The following is a 19,424-nucleotide window of genomic DNA, read 5'->3' as shown; positions in this document are numbered from 1 at the left end:
TGAAAGAGAGAGAGAGAAATAGTAAAATTCAACATCAGTCTTCAGCAAACAGCAAGTATGGGCATCAAACACTTCCCAGGACAGGTACAGCACGGGGGTTAGATACAGAGTAAAGCTCCCTCTACACTGTCCCCCATCAAAACACTCCCAGGACAGGGACAGCACGGGGCTAGATACAGAGTAAAGCTCCCTCTACACTGTCCCCCATCAAACACTCCCAGGACAGGTACAGCACGGGGGTTAGATACAGAGTAAAGCTCCCTCTACACTGTCCCCATCAAACACTCCCAGGACAGGTACTGCACGGGGGTTAGATACAGAGTAAAGCTCCCTCTACACTGTCCCCCATCAAACACTCCCAAGACAGGTACAGCACGGGGGTTAGATACAGAGTAAAGCTCCCTCTACACTGTCCCCATCAAACACTCCCCAGGACAGGTACAGCACAGGGGTTCTAGATACAGAGTAAAGCTCCCTCTACACCTTTTGCGTGGAGCACCACGCACCTCCTCTATCTGGGAGTCCACCTTAGCCCCGCTGAGGAAGCCTGGCCGGCAAACTGGCAGGAGTTGGAGGCGAAAAGTCACCGCTCGGATCTGGGGCGCTGGACAGGACTGCGTCCGAGTGCTTTCCTACAGGGGCCGAGCGTTGGTCATAACCAACTGGTGGCCTCCATGCTGTGGTACCGGTTGGTCACTTTGGCCCCGCCCCCTGTGATTTGCCACCAAGATCCAGAAGAAACTCGTCGATTTCTTCTGGGGCAAGAGGAAACACTGGGTCTCTGCCGCGGTCCTGAGTCTCCCGATCGAGGAGGGCGGTCAGTCGCTGGTGTGCGTCCGCACCCAGGGCTGCGACCTCTCCGCCTTCGGACCCTGCAAAGATACCTGTACGTCGAGCGTCCTCCCAGATGGTGTGCGCTGGCGACGTATTTTTTTCCGCCAGTGTCACTGCCTTCAAGACGACACGCAGCTCCCGGTGGAGTCCGTTAGCCGCGCCTCTCTGAGGAGTTGCCTGTCTTTTACCGGGATCTTTTCCGATGTCTGGAACATGGTCGCCTCCAGTCAGGGCGCTCCCCCGCCGGCGGAGGAGAGCGCCTCGGCTGTCCGGAGCGGCCGTCTCCGGGGGACGGTCCGGCGGGCGGAGGAGTAGCCGAAACCCCCGGGACGTCCCTCACTGCGGGTGGCGAGGGGACTCGGGAGTGCGGAGCGATCCTGGCCGATCTGACCCCCGCTCGGCCGGAAACTGCTCATCCGGACCCAGGCCCCGAAACCCTCCTCGGGAGCCGGTCCCGCACAACCCGAGCCGCCTCTCGGAAATGCCCTCCGTGCCATTCCAATCGGCGCGGAGGGGTTTCCTGTACGGGCTGCTCCTGCACACTCTCCACTTCCTCGCCCTCGTCAGCCGGACCGGACACGCCCTGGCGGTCCGCTTTGCCATCTGGCGGCGAGGGGAAACCCCGATGGAGGTCTCTCTACGCGGGAGTCTTCCCCCTTTACATCGGGGACCTGGGGTGGAGGGTGCTGCACAGAGCAGTCCCGTGCAATAGGCTTTTAAGTCGGTTCACGGACTCCCAGGCCACCTGTACTTTCTGCGGCCTGGACGAGTCCGTGTTTCCACGTTTATACGGAGTGTGCGAGGTTGCAGCCCCTCTTTGAGTATCTGAAGGGGCTGCTCCTCAAATTCTGGCTGCACTTCAGTCCCACGCTCCTGATCTTTGGGCACCCGGTGCGGAGGGGCTTGGGCCGGGAGGAGGATCTCCTCGTCGGTCTGCTCCTGGGCCTGGCCAAGGTGGCAATTCACAGGTCCAGGTTGTGGGCCGTCGGGGGGTCCATCCTCCCCGATTGCCTGCCCCTCTTCCGCGGTTACGTTCGCTGCCCGGGTGTCCCTGGAAAAGGAGCATGCGGTGTCCGCCGGTTCGCTTGAGGCCTTCCGCGACCGGTGGGCACCGCAGGGACTGGAGTGCATCGTCGACGCCGAGAATGGCATTTTAATTTGAGTTTTTTGTTTATTTATCTGGTTTTAATGAAGTTATTTTTTTTTAAAACGGGGGTTAGATACAGAGTAAAGCTCTCTCTACACTGTCCCCATCAAACACTCCCAGGACAGGTACAGTACGGGGGTTAGATACAGAGTAAAGCTCCCTCTACACTGTCCCCATCAAACACTCCCAGGACAGGGACAGCACGGGGGTTAGATACAGAGTAAAGCTCCCTCTCCACTGTCCCCATCAAACACTCCCAGGACAGGTACAGCACTGGGATTGGCTCCTCTCTGATTGGGAATACTGAGTGCGAGTGCCTCAACGAGGTGCAGCTGACAGTGCTGCAGTCAGTTGCTGGAGAGGGAGATCTGAGGAGGGAACTGCAAAAACCTTTCAACAACTTTTGCTGCAGAGGAGGAGAGACTTTGAAAAAGGCTGTATTTCGAGGTGGGTGTTGAGCACCAAACTTTCATTTCGTTTGGACTGTTGTGGGAGGTGACAGAGGCCAGAAGAACAAGGGGTGGGGGCTATAGAATTCTGTAGGGAGCTGTGCAGTTGCACTAAAGTTGCAGGGAAGCTCCCTCCCCACCCCAATTGCCCAGCCTGAGTCAGCTGAAGCTGCCTGGCTAATAGAGACATAAGGATCGAACTGGAGCCTGGGCAGCTTTCGGTTGACCCAGGTGAAGACCCCTCCCACAACCGGAAGACCAGGAGTGTTTACAGTGCTCTGAGTACCACCCTTTAAGGGGAAAAAAAGCAAAGTCATCGCTTGCAGCCTGTCTTTCCCATTTCCTGTATACCCTCAGCCTCTCCCCAAACCTCCCAGTGGGTTTCTTTGTTTATTTGTTTGCTTACCTGCAAATTGGGGGTGGGTTTGGCTCTTGAGCCATGGCAAGCCCATCATCACCGGTGGCGGGGCCTTCTCATACCTATGCGGCTGTAGCCTCTGTGGCCACCCGTGTGACCCCGTCACCTTTTTTAAATTCATTACTTCAAGCCATGGGGTAAAGAGCTATCCCCACCCCAATATGTCTATAGAGGCCTGCGTAAAGGCAATGGCCGAGGTTGTCGGCCCCTCGGCCATTGTGGCAGCCTCAAAAATGTACGGGAAGGCTGTGTTCTTCCTGAAGACCGAGCGGGCGGTGTCCCTGGCCCTGCATAAAGGGCTCACTGTGGGTGGGACTTTCCTGCCGGTGGACCCTCTAGGGGCCACTGCGCAGTGGATAATGTTATCAAACGTCCCGCCCTTTATTCCCAGTGAGCTCCTCCTTCCCCACCTGCACCACATGGGGGAGGTGAGGTCGGGGATCACCCCAGTCCGGCTTGGTCTTCGGGAGCACAGCCTCCAACATGTCTACTCCTTCCGCCGCCAGGTATTTATGCAGCTGGCGCGGGAGGAGGACACGGAGGGCCAATTTAATTTGGAGTTCCAGGGGACGGCCTACCGCGTCTTTTGGACCTCGGACGGGGCGCGGTGCCACGTCTGCAAGGGGGTGGGGCATGTTCGTAAGAACTGCCCCAACCTCCCGGCCGCCAGCTCCACCTCGGCGGCCCAGGGTCCTCCCACTCCCCCCACACATCCAACAGACACCGTTCAGTCGGTTCCGGAGGCTGTGGTTTTCACAGCCTCCAGCGGGGAGGGGAGTGCCCGTCCGAGTGGAAGGAAGACGTGGAGGCAAAAGAAACATCAAGAGGCGCGTCCCCTGGACACATTGAAACAACCCGAGCCTGAGCTCAGCCCAAAGCCCGTTCTCACGGAATCCACCTGTCCCAGGGCTGGGCTCAGGCCCAGGGTGACCAAAAAAAAGGAGGGTGCGGAGGCCTCTGAGCCTCTGCGCCCTAGTGTGAAAAAGAGGAGAAGGCACCCCCTCACAGAAATAACACAGGGCCCTGAGGCGCGGGGCCCATCTGTTGGAGGGGAACTGTCTCCTGTTTCGGGTCCTCAGGTTCCCCCTAGCGCCACCACCAAGGCTACAAAGTCCGGGCAGGAGCTCCCTATTCCTCAGGATGGAGGGGAGGGGAAGGCCCCGGTACATGAGGCCCCTCCTGAAGGAGTAAGTGGGGCCCTGCTTGTGGTGGGGGAGCCTGGGGACGCCGCCCATTCTGCCACTGCTACTGGGTCGGGTGCCCTGAATGAAGGGGAGGGCGAGGCCCCAGAGGGTCGGGCCTCCCAGCCGGAGTCCACCACCAACCAGGGGACACCCGACCCAGTTATAACCGAGAATGCTGCCCCATCTGCTGGGCCTGTGGGTGCTGGCGGAGCGGGAGATGGCCTCCTCTCTCCGCCTCCAGTCTCAGCTCCGGCTGGTTTTCCGGAGTCGGGAACTTCTGTCTCCCCTGGACCACTCATTGGCCTGGGGACGGAGGTGGAGGGGAGTCCTGAACCGCTGGTGCCTACAGGCTCCAGTTTCACAATAGAACCCAGAGAGGACTCCTCCACCATCGATCCTGGGGGTGGGATCGTGACGGAGGCGGGACCAGCTGGCGCGGCCGGGACGTCCGCCCCACAGTGTGCGGTGGGCGTGTCGGCCGCTGGCGGTGACGACCCGGAGGAGGATGGGGATTTGGTTGGGGGCACGGAGGATGATCTTGATTCCATCACCAGTGAGGTGGTGGAGTCCCTCGTGCCTCCCACCGAATCTCCTCTCATCCCCACGGCGAAACTCCGGGAATTCCACGCGGTTTGCAGGGGCTGCCGCAATAAAGTTCAGCTGGCCCTCGACCGCTGGTCGAATCTGGCGCTGATCATCCAGTCCGTCCGTGCTGCCCTGAAGATAACGGGCAAGCGCGCGGGCGTGAAACTGGTTGAGAGGCGCCGTTTTAATGTGTTCCTCAATGGGTTGCTGGGGGAGTGGAAGGCCAGGTGCACTTCCACTCCCTCCTCACAGTGAGCTGTTGGTGACGGGTTTTAAGTACCTTTGACATGAAGATAACAATAGCCAGCCTCAACATCAACGGCAGCAGAGGGGCTCACCGCAGATTTCACAATCTCTCAGTCCTTAGGGAAGGGAGATACGCGGTGATCTTTCTGCAGGAAACACACACTGTTCCGGGAGACGAAGCCACCTGGCTCCTGGAGTGGCAGGGTGGGGTCTACATGAGTCACCTCACCCCTATTTCTAGTGGGGTGGCTATCTTGTTGGCCCCGACTTTTCAGCCGGAGATCTTGGGGGTCAAGGAGCTAGTGCCGGGCCACTTGCTCCACCTCACCGTTCGCCTGGGTAGCGTGCCGCTCCACTTTGTGAACGTGTACGCGCCCAGGCCCGGCGCGTTGCAAGCGCGCTTCTTTGAAGAAGTGTCCGCTCTCTTGAGCTCCATCGATAGCGGCGAGTGCATCATCCTCGGGGGGGATTTTAACTGCACCCTCGAGGTGGGGGATCGCTCCGGTTCCCAGCGCGGCCAAGCGTCGGTGGAGAAGTTGAGGGGACTGATCAGCTCCCTTAACTTGGTGGACGTCTGGCGGAATCTCCATCCCGACTCCAGCGCCTTCACGTGGAGGTCTGGAGGAGGAGGGTCGCGAATCGACCGCCTCTACATTTCGCAGGCGTACGTCTCCCGCGTCTCGGCGGCCTCCATGCGGCTGGTGCCGTGCTCGGACCACCGCTTGGTGTGGGCGGAGTTCACTCCGCTCCGCACGCGGGCGGGGTCCGCATACTGGCACTTTAACAACCGGCTGCTGGAGGACGAGCGATTTCGGGACTCGTTCTGTCGATTCTGGGCCGACTGGAGAAGGAAGCGGGGGGGCTTCCCCTCCTTGAGGCTATGATGGGATGTGGACAAGACTCACATCCACGTCTTCTGTCAGGAGTACGCGAAGGGGTCGACCAAGAGGCGGGAAGCCGAGATCGGGCGCCTTGAGAGGGAGGTACTCGACTTGGAGTCCCGCCTCGGTAATGCCGTCGTGGACCCGGCCCTGTGGCAGGCGTACAAAGAGAAGGGCGCGCTGAGGGACCTGCAGCTCATAGGGTCCCGAGGCCTGTACGTGAGGTCGCGGATCCAGATCCTGGAAGATTTGGACCGCGCCTCACCCTTCTTCTACTCGCTGGAAAAATGGCGGGGGGTCCGTAAGCAGCTCATCGAGCTGCTGGCCGACGACGGATCCTCCATCACGGATCCGGAGGGAATGGGCCTCCTGGTCCGTACTTATTACAGTGCATTGTTCTGTCCGGATCCGTCCAGCGAGGATGCGCGCAGAGTTTTGTGGGAGGACCTGCCGCAGGTCAGCCCGGAGGGCGCCGAAGGATTGGAGGCTCCGCTCACATTGGCGGAGCTGACTGGCGCCCTCCACCAGCTCTCGAGGGGCAAATCCCCAGGGCTGGATGGGTTGACCGTGGAGTTCCTCAGGGCGTTCTGGGACGTCCTGGGGGACGATTACGCGCGGGTCCTGGGGGAAAGCCTGGCGACCGGGGAGATGCCCCTCTCGTGGCGCAGGGCGGTCATCGTCCTGCTGCCGAAGAGGGGCGATCTCCACCTGCTTAAAAACTGGCGTCCGGTCTCCCTCCTCAGCACGGATTATAAGATCTTTGCCCGGGCTATGTCTACCCACCTGGGCTCCGTGCTGGCCCACATGATCCACCCCGACCAGTCCTACACGGTCCCGGGCCGGTCCATCCAGGACAACATCCACCTGGTCCGGGACCTGATCCATCTTTCCCAGAGGACTGGTCAGTCGGTCGCCTTTCTCTCCCTCGATCAGGAGAAGGCGTTCGACAGGGTGGATCACGATTACCTTTTCGGGACTCTGCGCGCTTTCGGACTCGGGCCGCATTTTGTGGCCCGGGTCCGACTTTTATACGCCGCCGCAGAGTGTCTAGTCAAAGTTAACAGGTCCTTGACGGCGCCCCTTCGCTTTCGGAGAGGAGTGCGTCAGGGGTGCCCCATGTCCGGCCAATTGTATACCATCTGCGTGGAGCCCTTCCTGTGCCTGCTTCGCAGGAGGTTGACGGGATTGGCTCTGCGCGAGCCGGCCATGCGGGTCGTCCTCTCGGCTTACGCTGACGACGTGCTCCTCGCGGTCACAGATCCCGTTGACTTGCGGAGGATGCGCGACTGCCAGCAGACCTTTTCTGCCGCGTCCTCCGCGAGGATCAATTGGGAGAAATGTTCCGGACTCCTGGTTGGTCAGTGGCGGGTGGACTCCCTGCCGGAGGAGATGACACCTTTTGCGTGGAGCACCACGCACCTCCTCTATCTGGGAGTCCACCTTAGCCCCGCTGAGGAAGCCTGGCCGGCAAACTGGCAGGAGTTGGAGGCGAATGTCACCGCTCGGCTGGGGCGCTGGACAGGACTGCTCCGAGTGCTTTCCTACAGGGGCCGAGCGTTGGTCATAAACCAACTGGTGGCCTCCATGCTGTGGTACCGGTTGGTCACTTTGGCCCCGCCCCCTGTATTTGCCACCAAGATCCAGAAGAAACTCGTCGATTTCTTCTGGGGCAAGAGGAAACACTGGGTCTCTGCCGCGGCCCTGAGTCTCCCGATCGAGGAGGGCGGCCAGTCGCTGGTGTGCGTCCGCACCCAGGCTGCGACTCTCCGCCTTCGGACCCTGCAGAGATACCTGTACGTCGAGCGTCCTCCCAGATGGTGTGCGCTGGCGACGTATTTTTTCCGCCATTGTCACTGCCTTCAAGACGACACGCAGCTCCCGGTGGAGTCCGTTAGCCGCGCCTCTCTGAGGGAGTTGCCTGTCTTTTACCGGGATCTTTTCCGAGTCTGGAACATGGTCGCCTCCAGTCAGGGCGCTCCCCCGCCGGCGGAGGAGAGCGCCTCGGCTGTCCGGGCGGCCGACTCCGGGGACGGTCCGGCGGGCGGAGGAGTAGCCGGAACCCCCGGGACGCCCCTCACTGCGGGTGGCGAGGGGGCTCGGGAGTGCGGAGCGATCCCGGCCGAGCTGACCCCCGCTCGGCCGGAACTGCTCATCGGACCCAGGCCCCGAAACCCTCCTCGGGAGCCGGTCCCGCACAACCCGAGCCGCCTCTCGGAAATGCCCTCCGTGCCATTCCAATCGGCGCGGAGGGGTTTCCTGTACGGGCTGCTCCTGCACACTCTCCACTTCCTCGCCCTCGTCAGCCGGCCGGACACGCCCTGGCGGTCCGCGTTGCCATCTGGCGGCGAGGGGAAACCCCGATGGAGGTCTCTCTACGCGGGAGTCTTCCCCCTTTACATCGGGGACCTGGGGTGGAGGGTGCTGCACAGAGCAGTCCCGTGCAATAGGCTTTTAAGTAGGTTCACGGACTCCCAGGCCACCTGTACTTTCTGCGGCCTGGACGAGTCCGTGTTCCACGTTTATACGGAGTGTGCGAGGTTGCAGTCCCTATTTGAGTATCTGAAGGGGCTGCTCCTCAAATTCTGGCTGCACTTCAGTCCCACGCTCCTGATCTTTGGGCACCCGGTGCGGAGGGGCTCGGGCCGGGAGGAGGATCTCCTCGTCGGTCTGCTCCTGGGCCTGGCCAAGGTGGCAATTCACAGGTCCAGGTTGCGGGCCGTCGGGGGGTCCGTCCTCCCCGATTGCCTGCCCCTCTTCCGCGGTTACGTTCGCGCCCGGGTGTCCCTGGAAAAGGAGCATGCGGTGTCCGCCGGTACGCTTGAGGCCTTCCGCGACCGGTGGGCACCGCAGGGACTGGAGTGCATCGTCGACGCCGAGAATGGCATTTTAATTTGAGTTTTTTGTTTATTTATCTGTTTTAATAAAGTTATTTTAAAACTGTAAATATGTACATAAAGGGGGCCTGAGGGATAAAGGCCCCCTCGATGTGAAAAATATAAAAGGGGCCTGGGGTATAAAGGCCACCTTGGGAAAAAAAAAAACGGGGGTTAGATACAGAGTAAAGCTCCCTCCTTAAGGGCGGCACAGTGGCGCAGTGGTTAGCACCACAGCCTCACAGCTCCAGTGACCCGGGTTCGATTCCGGGTACTGCCTGTGTGGAGTTTGCAAGTTCTCCTTGTGTCTGCGTGGGTTTCCTCCGGGTGCTCCGGTTTCCTCCCTCATGCCAAAGACCTGCAGGTTGATAGGTTAATTGGCCATTATAAATTGTCCCTAGTATAGGTAGGTGGTAGGGAAATATAGGGACAGGTGGGGATGTGGCAGGAATATGGGATTAGTGGAGGATTAGTATAAATGGCTGGTTGATGGTCGGCACAGACTCGGCGGGCCGAAGGGCCTGTTTCAGTGCTGTATCTCTAAAACTAAAAAAAAAACGAAAACTCTACACTGTGAGAGGAAACAAATTCACTTGAGGAGTCACTGCGCTGGGATCTTGCTGTGCAAAACAAAAACCCTCTGCACTTGCTGCCAGGATAGCAGAGGTTGTGTTTTGAAGTGCTGTGTTGAATGGACTGCAGTTGGGACAGGACTGAACGCTGTTTTAGTGCAAGTCTGCCTTCCGAATCCACGCGCTAATTGATCCCCACATGACACCTCAGGGATTTCCTCCCCCCACAACCTCAGCAAAAAACATTTAATGGAGCATGTTAAACAGTGAGGGACTGAGTGCAGGCACTAATCTTCTTCGGAACCCTGTCTGTTCCTCTCTTTCCCTCACACGCTCTCTCTCTTTCTCTCTGGCACACTTTGCAGCTCAGCTGTGACGCCCACCATGGCGGAATAACACCCCCCCCCCCCCCACCCCGACCGCCCACCAGCGCTGATGCCTGATGACATCTGAGGGACAGAGGAGAGGTGTTTTGCCCTCACAGAACACCTACCCTGCTCTCGGCACTGAGCTCCAGACAGAAAGAGGGAGAGAGAAAGAGAGAGCCACCCCCCCCCCACCCCCAGCGCTACGCTTTGTTCACCCTCGTCCACTTTCCGAGCGTTTTTACCTCGTTGTGCTTCGGACACCGGTCCCCCGTGACTCGATCTGAGCCGCGAGCTCTCATTGGTGCAGAACCCGTCTCTGGCGAGGGGTCGCTGGCTGTCGGACGAGTAACCGTCTCCGCCCTTGTCTTTTTTGGGGAAAGGGGGAGAAGAGGCTGGAGGTTAAGTTAACAAGCGGCACCCCACACAACTGGTAGACATCTTTCCACACGACCTTTGGCCTCTGACCCCCCTCCCGACCCCCGACCCACTCTCACAGCACAGAAGGAGGCCGTTCGGCCCCTTGTCGTCTCCTCGCAGGCCCTCTGCGAGGGCAACGCGGCTAGTCCCTCTTTTAAGAGCCGATCGTCCGGGACAAAGTTAACAGTCACTCGGACAAATAGTGGATCAAATAATTAATTAAGGAAAGCCAGCACGGATCTGCGAAAGGCAAATCGCGATTACTCCCCCGCCTATCCGCGGCCAATGGGTACGTGGAGGCTTCTCATCCCTCCATTGGCCGATTCTTGACGCCCCGGCGCTTTCATAATTAGTCAACTCGTGACAAAGGAACATGAAGCAAAAATGCACACATTCACAATCCTGACTTGTGCCTCAATTGTCGGCGGTGGACAGGCTTTGGGGAGTCGGGAGGTGAGTCACTTGCTGCAGTATATTTGGCGACGGGAACTGTACACTGCATCCTAAGTGCAGTCTCACCAGTGTGGAGAAGGTCACCTGACTATTTCGGCTCGGTATGGAACCCGTCCAGTTTGCTTCTCTCTTTGCCACAGAGCATTGTTGCAAAGGCTTTGGTTTGTTGTCCATTCCTGGATTTTTTTTCTTTGTGCCTCCATGTGAAACGCAGTCTGCGTTTCTCGACATTTGAACTTCAGCTGCCACCTGCCATCCCTGGTCCTAAGTATAATCGAAACCTCCAGGACAGTTTTGGAGTCACCTCGCGTTTGATGGGTGGGCGGAGGTAATACAGAGGAGGGGCGCAACAAGCTACGGGAGGATGTTAATAAACTGGCAGAATGGGCACGTCGCTGGGTAAATGAGTTTCGATATCGCTCAGGGTGAGGCAGAGTGGGATTGGACTGGGGTGGGGGGGGGGGGGGTACTTAAGGTTGCAGCGAACACCCGCATCCCACGCCCTGCACTCCGACCTTCCCGTTGTGGGATACGCTTGGCCAGTCCGACGAAGGCGGCAAAGGCAAACACTCACCGTTGCGGCCGGCTTCTCCCCCAGACTCCGGATGGGATTCGTGTCCCGGGGGACAGACGAAGGCTATCTCATGTTCCGACATCCCGGGGGCCGGGGGTGGGGGCGGCCGCTAATGCACGTGGAACGGGATCAGCCCGGCGGAGCAGCCGAGTGGAACGGCCAGCGGCCTGGGAACGGAAACGGAGAGTTTTTTCAATCGGCAATTTCCCAGGTGCGTTGGGATCCCAAGGCTGGCAAATTTGGATTTCTTCCACGCCCTCAGTTCCCTCCACTTCTCATCCTCATCTCCCTCCATTTCTCATCCTCATCTCCCTCCATTTCTCATCCTCATCTCCCTCCATTTCACACCCTCTGTTCCCTCCATTTCTCATCCTCATCTCCCTCCATTTCTCATCCTCATCTCCCTCCATTTCACACCCTCAGTTCCCTCCACTTCTCATCCTCATCTCCCTCCATTTCACAACTCCGTTCCCTCCACTTCTCATCCTCATCTCCCTCCATTCACACCCTCCGTTTCCTCCATTTACACCCTCAGTTCCCTCCATTTCTCACCCTCAGTTCCCTCCATTTGTCACCCTAATTTCCCTCCATTTACACCCTCAGTTCCCTCCATTTCTCACCCTCAGTTCCCTCCATTTGTCACCCTAATTTCCCTCCATTTACACCCTCAGTTCCCTCCATTTCACACCCTCCATTCCTCATCCTCATCTCCCTTCATTTACACCCTCCGTACCCTCCATTTCACACCCCCATGTCCCTCCATTTCATACCCTCCGTTCCTCCATTTCTCATCCTCAACTCCCTCCATTCACACCCTCAGTTCCCTCCATTTCACACCCTCAGTTGCCTCCATTTCAACTCTGTTTCCTCCATTTCACACCCTCAGTTGCCTCCATTTCACACCCTCATCTCCCTCCATTTCACACCCTCCGTTCATTACATTTCTCATCCTCATCTCCCTCCATTCACACCCTCCGTTTCCTCCATTTCACACTCTCAGTTCCCTCCAATGCACACCCTCACTTCCCTCCCTTTCACACCCTCACTTCCCTCCATTTCTCACCTGCAGTTCCCTCCATTTCTCACCCTCAGTTCCCTCCATTTCTCACCCTGAGTTCCCTCCATTTCAAACCTCAGTTCCCTCCACTTCACACCCTCAGTTCCCTCCACTTCACACCCTCAGTTCCCTCCATATCAACCCTCAGTTCCCTCCACTTCACACCCTCACTTCCCTCCATTTCAACCCACAGTTCCCTCAATTTCATACCCTGAGTTCCCTCCATTTAAACCCTCAGTTCCCTCCATTTAAACCCTCAGTTCCCTCCATTTCAACCCTCAGTTCCCTCCATTTCAACCCTCAGTTCCCTCCATTTCAACCCTCAGTTCCCTCCATTTCAACCCTCAGTTCCCTCCATTTCATACCCTCCGTTCCTCCATTTCTCATCCTCAACTCCCTCCATTCACACCCTCAGTTCCCTCCATTTCACACCCTCAGTTGCCTCCATTTCAACTCTGTTTCCTCCATTTCACACCCTCAGTTGCCTCCATTTCACACCCTCATCTCCCTCCATTTCACACCCTCCGTTCATTACATTTCTCATCCTCATCTCCCTCCATTCACACCCTCCGTTTCCTCCATTTCACACTCTCAGTTCCCTCCAATGCACACCCTCACTTCCCTCCCTTTCACACCCTCACTTCCCTCCATTTCTCACCTGCAGTTCCCTCCATTTCTCACCCTCAGTTCCCTCCATTTCTCACCCTGAGTTCCCTCCATTTCAAACCTCAGTTCCCTCCACTTCACACCCTCAGTTCCCTCCACTTCACACCCTCAGTTCCCTCCATATCAACCCTCAGTTCCCTCCACTTCACACCCTCACTTCCCTCCATTTCAACCCACAGTTCCCTCAATTTCATACCCTGAGTTCCCTCCATTTAAACCCTCAGTTCCCTCCATTTAAACCCTCAGTTCCCTCCATTTCAACCCTCAGTTCCCTCCATTTCAACCCTCAGTTCCCTCCATTTCAACCCTCAGTTCCCTCCATTTCAACCCTCAGTTCCCTCCATTTCATACCGAGTTTCCTCCATTTCACAGCCTCAGTTCCTTCCATTTCACACCCTCCGTACCCTCCATTTCACACTCTCATGTCCCTCCATTTCACACCCTCATCTCCCTCCATTTCATACCCTCCGTTTCCTCCATTTCTCATCCTCATCTCCCTCCATTCACACCCTCAGTTCCCTCCATTCACACCCTCAATTTCCTCCATTTCACACCCTCAGTACCTTCCATTTCAACCCTAAGTTCCCTCCATTTCACACCCTCATCTCCCTCCATTTCACACCCTCCGTTCCCTCCATTTCATACCCTCCGGTCCCTCCATTTCTCATCCTCATCTCCCTCAATTTCACACCCTCAGTTCCCTCCACTTCTCATCCTCATCTCCCTCCATTTCACAACTCAGTTCCCTCCACTTCTCATCCTCATCTCCCTCCATTCACACCCTCCGTTTCCTCCATTTACACCCTCAGTTCCCTCCATTTCTCACCCTCAGTTCCCTCCATTTGTCACCCTAATTTCCCTCCATTTACACCCTCAGTTCCCTCCATTTCTCACCCTCAGTTCCCTCCATTTGTCACCCTAATTTCCCTCCATTTACATCCTCAGTTCCCTCCATTTCACACCCTCCATTCCCTCCATTTCTCATCCTCATCTCCCTTCATTTACACCCTCCGTACCCTCCATTTCACACCCTCATGTCCCTCCATTTCATACCCTCCGTTCCTCCATTTCTCATCCTCAACTCCCTCCATTCACACCCTCAGTTCCCTCCATTTCACACCCTCAGTTGCCTCCATTTCAACTCTGTTTCCTCCATTTCACACCCTCAATTGCCTCCATTTCACACCCTCATCTCCCTCCATTTCACACCCTCCGTTCATTACATTTCTCATCCTCATCTCCCTCCATTCACACCCTCCGTTTCCTCCATTTCACACTCTCAGTTCCCTCCAATGCACACCCTCACTTCCCTCCCTTTCACACCCTCACTTCCCTCCATTTCTCACCTGCAGTTCCCTCCATTTCTCACCCTCAGTTCCCTCCATTTCTCACCCTGAGTTCCCTCCATTTCAAACCTCAGTTCCCTCCACTTCACACCCTCAGTTCCCTCCATATCAACCCTCAGTTCCCTCCACTTCACACCCTCACTTCCCTCCATTTCAACCCACAGTTCCCTCAATTTCATACCCTGAGTTCCCTCCATTTCAACCCTCAGTTCCCTCCATTTCAACCCTCAGTTCCCTCCATTTCAACCCTCAGTTCCCTCCATTTCATACCGAGTTTCCTCCATTTCATACCGAGTTTCCTCCATTTCACAGCCTCAGTTCCTTCCATTTCACACCCTCCGTACCCTCCATTTCACACTCTCATGTCCCTCCATTTCACACTCTCATGTCCCTCCATTTCACACCCTCATCTCCCTCCATTTCACACCCTCAGTTTCCTCCATTTCACACCCTCAGTACCTTCCATTTCAACCCTAAGTTCCCTCCATTTCACACCCTCCGTTCCCTCCATTTCATACCCTCCAGTCCCTCCATTTCTCATCCTCATCTCCCTCCATTCACACCCTCAGTTTCCTCCATTTCACACTCTCAGTTCCCTCCATTTCTCACCCTCAGTTCCCTCCATTTCACACCCTCAGTTCCCTCCATTTCACACCCTCATGTCCCTCCATTCCACACCCTCCATTTCACACCCTCATCTCCCTCCATTTCACACCCTCCGTTCATTACATTTCTCATCCTCGTCTCCCTCCATTCACACCCTCAGTTCCCTCCATTTCACACTCTCTGTTCCCTCCATTTCACACTCTCAGTTCCCTCCATTTCAACCCTCAGTTCCCTTCACTTCACACCCTCAGTTCCCTCCATATCACACCCTCACTTCCCTCCATTTCAACCCTCAGTTCCCTCAATTTCATACCCTGAGTTCCCTCCATTTCAACCCTCAGTTCCCTCCATTTCTCATCCTCATCTCCCTCCATTCCCTCCCTCAGTTCCCGCCATTTCACACCCTCAGTTTCCTCCATTTCACACCCTCAGTTCCTTCCATTTCAACCCTCATGTCCCTCCATTTCACACCCTCATCTCCCTCCATTTCACACCCTCATCTCCCTCCATTTCACATCCTCATCTCCCTCCATTTCACACCCTCCGTTCATTACATTTCTCTTCCTCGTCTCCCTCCATTCACACCCTCAGTTCTCTCCATTTCACACCCTCAGTTCCCTCCAATTCTCACCCTCAGTTCCCTCCAATTCTCACCCTCAGTTCCCTCCATTTCTCACCCTGCGTTCCCTCCATTTCAACCCTCAGTTCCCTTCACTTCACACCCTCAGTTCCCTCCATATCAACCCTCAGTTCCCTCCATTTCACACCCTCACTTCCCTCCATTTTAACCCTCAGTTCCCTCAATTTCATACCCTGAGTTCCCTCCATTTCAACCCTCAGTTCCCTCCATTTCTCATCCTCATCTCCCTCCATTCCCTCCCTCAGTTCCTTCCATTTCACACCCTCAGTTCCTTCCATTTCACACCCTCAGTTCCTTCCATTTCAACCCTCAGTTCCCTCCATTTCACACCCTCACCTCCCTCCATTTCACACCCTCCGTTCCCTCCATTTCATACCCTCCGTTCCCTCCATTTCTCATCCTCATCTCCCTCCATTCACACCCTCAGTTTCCTCCATTTCACACCCTCAGTTGCCTCCATTTCACACCCTCACTTTCCGCCATTTCACACCCTCAGCTTCCTCCATTTCACACACTCAGTTGCCTCCATTTCACACCCTCATTTCCCTCCATTACACACCCTCCGTTTCCTCCATCTCAACCCTCAGTTCCCTCCATTTCAACCCTCATCTCCCTCCATTTCACACCCTCATCTCCCACAATATCACACCCTCCGCTCACTCCATTTCACACTCTCAGTTCCCTCCAATGCACACCCTCACTTCCCTCCCTTTCACACCCTCATCTCCCTCCATTTCTCACCCTCAGTTCCCTCCATTTCTCACCCTCAGTTCCCTCCATTTCTCACCCTGGGTTCCCTCCATTTCAACCCTCAGTTCCCTCCACTTCACAACCTCAGTTCCCTCCATTTCAACCCTCAGTTCCCTCCATTTCAACCCTCAGTTCCCTCCATTTCACACCCTCACCTCCCTCCATTTCACACCCTCCGTTCCCTCCATTTCATACCCTCCGTTCCCTCCATTTCTCATCCTCATCTCCCTCCATTCACACCCTCCGTTCAATCCATTTCTCATCCTCATCTCCCTCCATTCACACCCTCCGTTTCCTACATTTCACACTCTCAGTTCCCTCCAATGCACACCCTCACTTCCCTCCCTTTCACACCCTCATCTCCCTCCATTTCTCACCCTGGGTTCCCTCCATTTCAACCCTCGGTTCCCTCCACTTCACACCCTCGGTTCCCTCCACTTCACACCCTCAGTTCCCTCCATTTCAACCCTACGTTCCCTCCATTTCAACCCTCAGTTCCCTCCATTTCAACCCTCAGTTCCCTCCATTTCAACCCTCAGTTCCCTCCAGTTCACACCCTCAGTTCCCTCCAGTTCACACCCTCAGTTCCCTCCATTTCAACCCTCAGTTCCCTCCGTTTCAGACCCTCAGTTCCCTCCGTTTCACACCCTCAGTTCCCTCCACTTCACACCCTCAAGTCCCTCCATTTCTCACCCTCAGTTCCCTCCATTTCTCACCCTGAGTTCCCCCCATTTCAACCCTCAGTTCCCCCCATTTCAACCCTCAGTTCCCCCCATTTCAACCCTCAGTTCCCCCCATTTCAACCCTCAGTTCCCCCCATTTCAACCCTCAGTTCCCCCCATTTCAACCCTCAGTTCCCCCCATTTCAACCCTCAGTTCCCTCCACTTCACACCGTCAGTTCCCTCCACTTCACACCGTCAGTTCCCTCCACTTCACACCGTCAGTTCCCTCCACTTCACACCCAGTTCCCTCCCTTTCACACCCTCAGTTGCCTCCATTTCACACCCTCATTTACCTCCATCTCAACCCTCAGTTCCCTCCATTTCAACCCTCAGTTCCCTCCATTTCAACCCTCATCTCCCTCCATATCACACCCTCCGTTCACTCCATTTCTCATCCTCATCTCCCTCCATTCACACCCTCAGTTCCCTCCATTTCTCACCCTGGGTTCCCTCCATTGCAGACCCTCAGTTCCCTCCCTTTCACACCCTCAGTTCCCTCCCTTTCACACCCTCAGTTCCCTCCATTTCAACCCTCAGTTCCCTCCACTTCACACCCTCAGTTCCCTCCATTTCAACCCTCAGTTCCCTCCATTTCAACCCTCAGTTCCCTCCACTTCACACCCTCAGTTCCCTTCCTTTCACACCCTCAGTTCCCTTCCTTTCACACCCTCAGTTCCCTCCATTTCAACCCTCAGTTCCCTACATTTCAACCCTCAGTTCCCTCCACTTCACACTCTCAGTTCCCTCCACTTCACACCCTCAGTTCCCTCCCTTTCACACCCTCAGTTCCCTCCCTTTCAACCCTCAGTTCCCTCCATTTCAGACCCTCAGTTCCCTCCCTTTCACACCCTCAGTTCCCTCAATTTCAACCCTCAGTTCCCTTCACTTCACACCCTCAAGTCCCTCCATTTCTCACCCTCAGTTCCCTCCATTTCTCACCCTGAGTTTCCTGCATTTCAACCCTCAGTTCCCTCCACTTCACACCGTCAGTTGCCTCCCTTTCACACCCTCAGTTGCCTCCCTTTCACACCCTCAGTTGCCTCCCTTTCACACCCTCAGTTGCCTCCATTTCACACCCTCCGTTCACTCCATTTCTCATCCTCATCTCCCTCTATTCACACCCTCAGTTTCCTCCGTGTCACACTCGCAGTTCCCTCCAATGCACACCCTCACTTCCCTCCCTTTCACACCCTCAGTTCCCTCCATTTCTCACCTGCAGATCCCTCCATTTCTCACCCTGAGTTCCCTCCATTTCAACCCTCAGTTCCCTCCACACACTCAGTTCCCTCCACTTCACACACTCAATTCCCTCCACTTCACACCCTCAGTTCCCTCCATTTCAACCCTCAGTTCCCTCCACTTCACACCCTCAGTTCCCTCCATTTCAAACCTCAGTTCCCTCCATTTCAAACCTCAGTTCCCTCCACTTCACACCCTCAGTTCCCTCCATTTCAACCCTCAGTTCCCTCCATTTCAACCCTCAGTTCCCTCCACTTCACACCCTCAGTTCCCTCCACTTCACACCCTCAGTTCCCTCCCTTTCATACCCTCAGTTCCCTCCATTTCTCACCTGCAGATCCCTCCATTTCTCACCCTAAGTTCCCTCCATATCAACCCTCAGTTCCCTCCACTTCACACCCTCAGTTCCCTCCATTTCAACCCTCAGTTCCCTCCACTTCACACCCTCAGTTCCCTCCATTTCAACCCTCAGTTCCCTCCACTTCACACCCTCAGTTCCCTCCATTTCAACCCTCAGTTCCCTCCATTTCATACCCTCAGTTCCCTCCACTTCACACCCTTAGTTCCCTCCATTTCACACCCTCAGTTCCCTCCATTTCACACCCTCAGTTCCCTCCACTTCACACCGTCAGTTCCCTCAATTTCAACCCTCAGTTCCCTCAATTTCAACCCTCAGTTCCCTCCACTTCACACCCTCAGTTCCCTCCACTTCACACCCTCAGTTCCCTCCATTTCAACCCTCAGTTCCCTCCATTTCAACCCTCAGTTCCCTCCATTTCAACCCTCAGTTCCCTCCACTTCACACCCTCAGTTCCCTTCATATAAACCCTGAGTTCCCTCCACTTCACACCCTCAGTTCACTCCAATTCAACCCTCAGTTTCCTCCCTTTCACACCCTCAGTTCCCTCCCTTTCACACCCTCAGTTCCCTCCACTTCACACCCTCAGTTCCCTCCACTTCACACCCTCAGTTCCCTCCACTTCACACCCTCACTTCCCTCCATTTTAACCCTCAGTTCCCTCAATTTCATACCCTGAGTTCCCTCCATTTCAACCCTCAGTTCCCTCCATTTCTCATCCTCATCTCCCTCAGTTCCTTCCATTTCACACCCTCAGTTCCTTCCATTTCACACCCTCAGTTCCTTCCATTTCAACCCTCAGTTCCCTCCATTTCACACCCTCACCTCCCTCCATTTCACACACTCAGTTGCCTCCATTTCACACCCTCATTTCCCTCCATTACACACCCTCCGTTTCCTCCATCTCAACCCTCAGTTCCCTCCATTTCAACCCTCATCTCCCTCCATTTCACACCCTCATCTCCCACAATATCACACCCTCCGCTCACTCCATTTCACACTCTCAGTTCCCTCCAATGCACACCCTCACTTCCCTCC

At 55.9% G+C, this 19,424-nt stretch overlaps 1 protein-coding gene and 1 long non-coding RNA gene across 2 annotated transcripts in view; one reads left to right on the top strand and one right to left on the bottom strand.

Moving 5' to 3' along the window:
* The window catches only part of LOC137360066 (tyrosine-protein phosphatase non-receptor type 18-like), a 52,575-nt gene extending 51,426 nt beyond the window's left edge, over positions 1 to 1,149 (top strand). Inside the window, exon 11 of the mRNA XM_068025657.1 lies at positions 1,066 to 1,149. Coding sequence (XP_067881758.1) covers positions 1,066 to 1,149 — 84 coding nt within the window. The remainder of the gene's footprint in view (positions 1 to 1,065) is intronic.
* An 8,656-nt stretch (positions 1,150 to 9,805) lies between these two features.
* Positions 9,806 to 19,424, bottom strand: part of LOC137360067 (uncharacterized) — a 33,865-nt gene continuing 24,246 nt past the window's right edge. Inside the window, exons 2-3 of the long non-coding RNA XR_010971698.1 lie at positions 11,002 to 11,168; positions 9,806 to 9,922 (exon numbers count right to left, since the gene is read on the bottom strand). This is a non-coding gene — a long non-coding RNA (uncharacterized lncRNA). The remainder of the gene's footprint in view (positions 9,923 to 11,001; positions 11,169 to 19,424) is intronic.

This window comes from Heterodontus francisci, unplaced genomic scaffold (genome assembly GCF_036365525.1).
Source record: "Heterodontus francisci isolate sHetFra1 unplaced genomic scaffold, sHetFra1.hap1 HAP1_SCAFFOLD_1085, whole genome shotgun sequence".
NCBI lineage: Eukaryota > Metazoa > Chordata > Chondrichthyes > Heterodontiformes > Heterodontidae > Heterodontus > Heterodontus francisci.
Note: the sequence above shows the minus strand (reverse complement) of the source record. Positions and strands in the feature narration are given on the sequence as shown.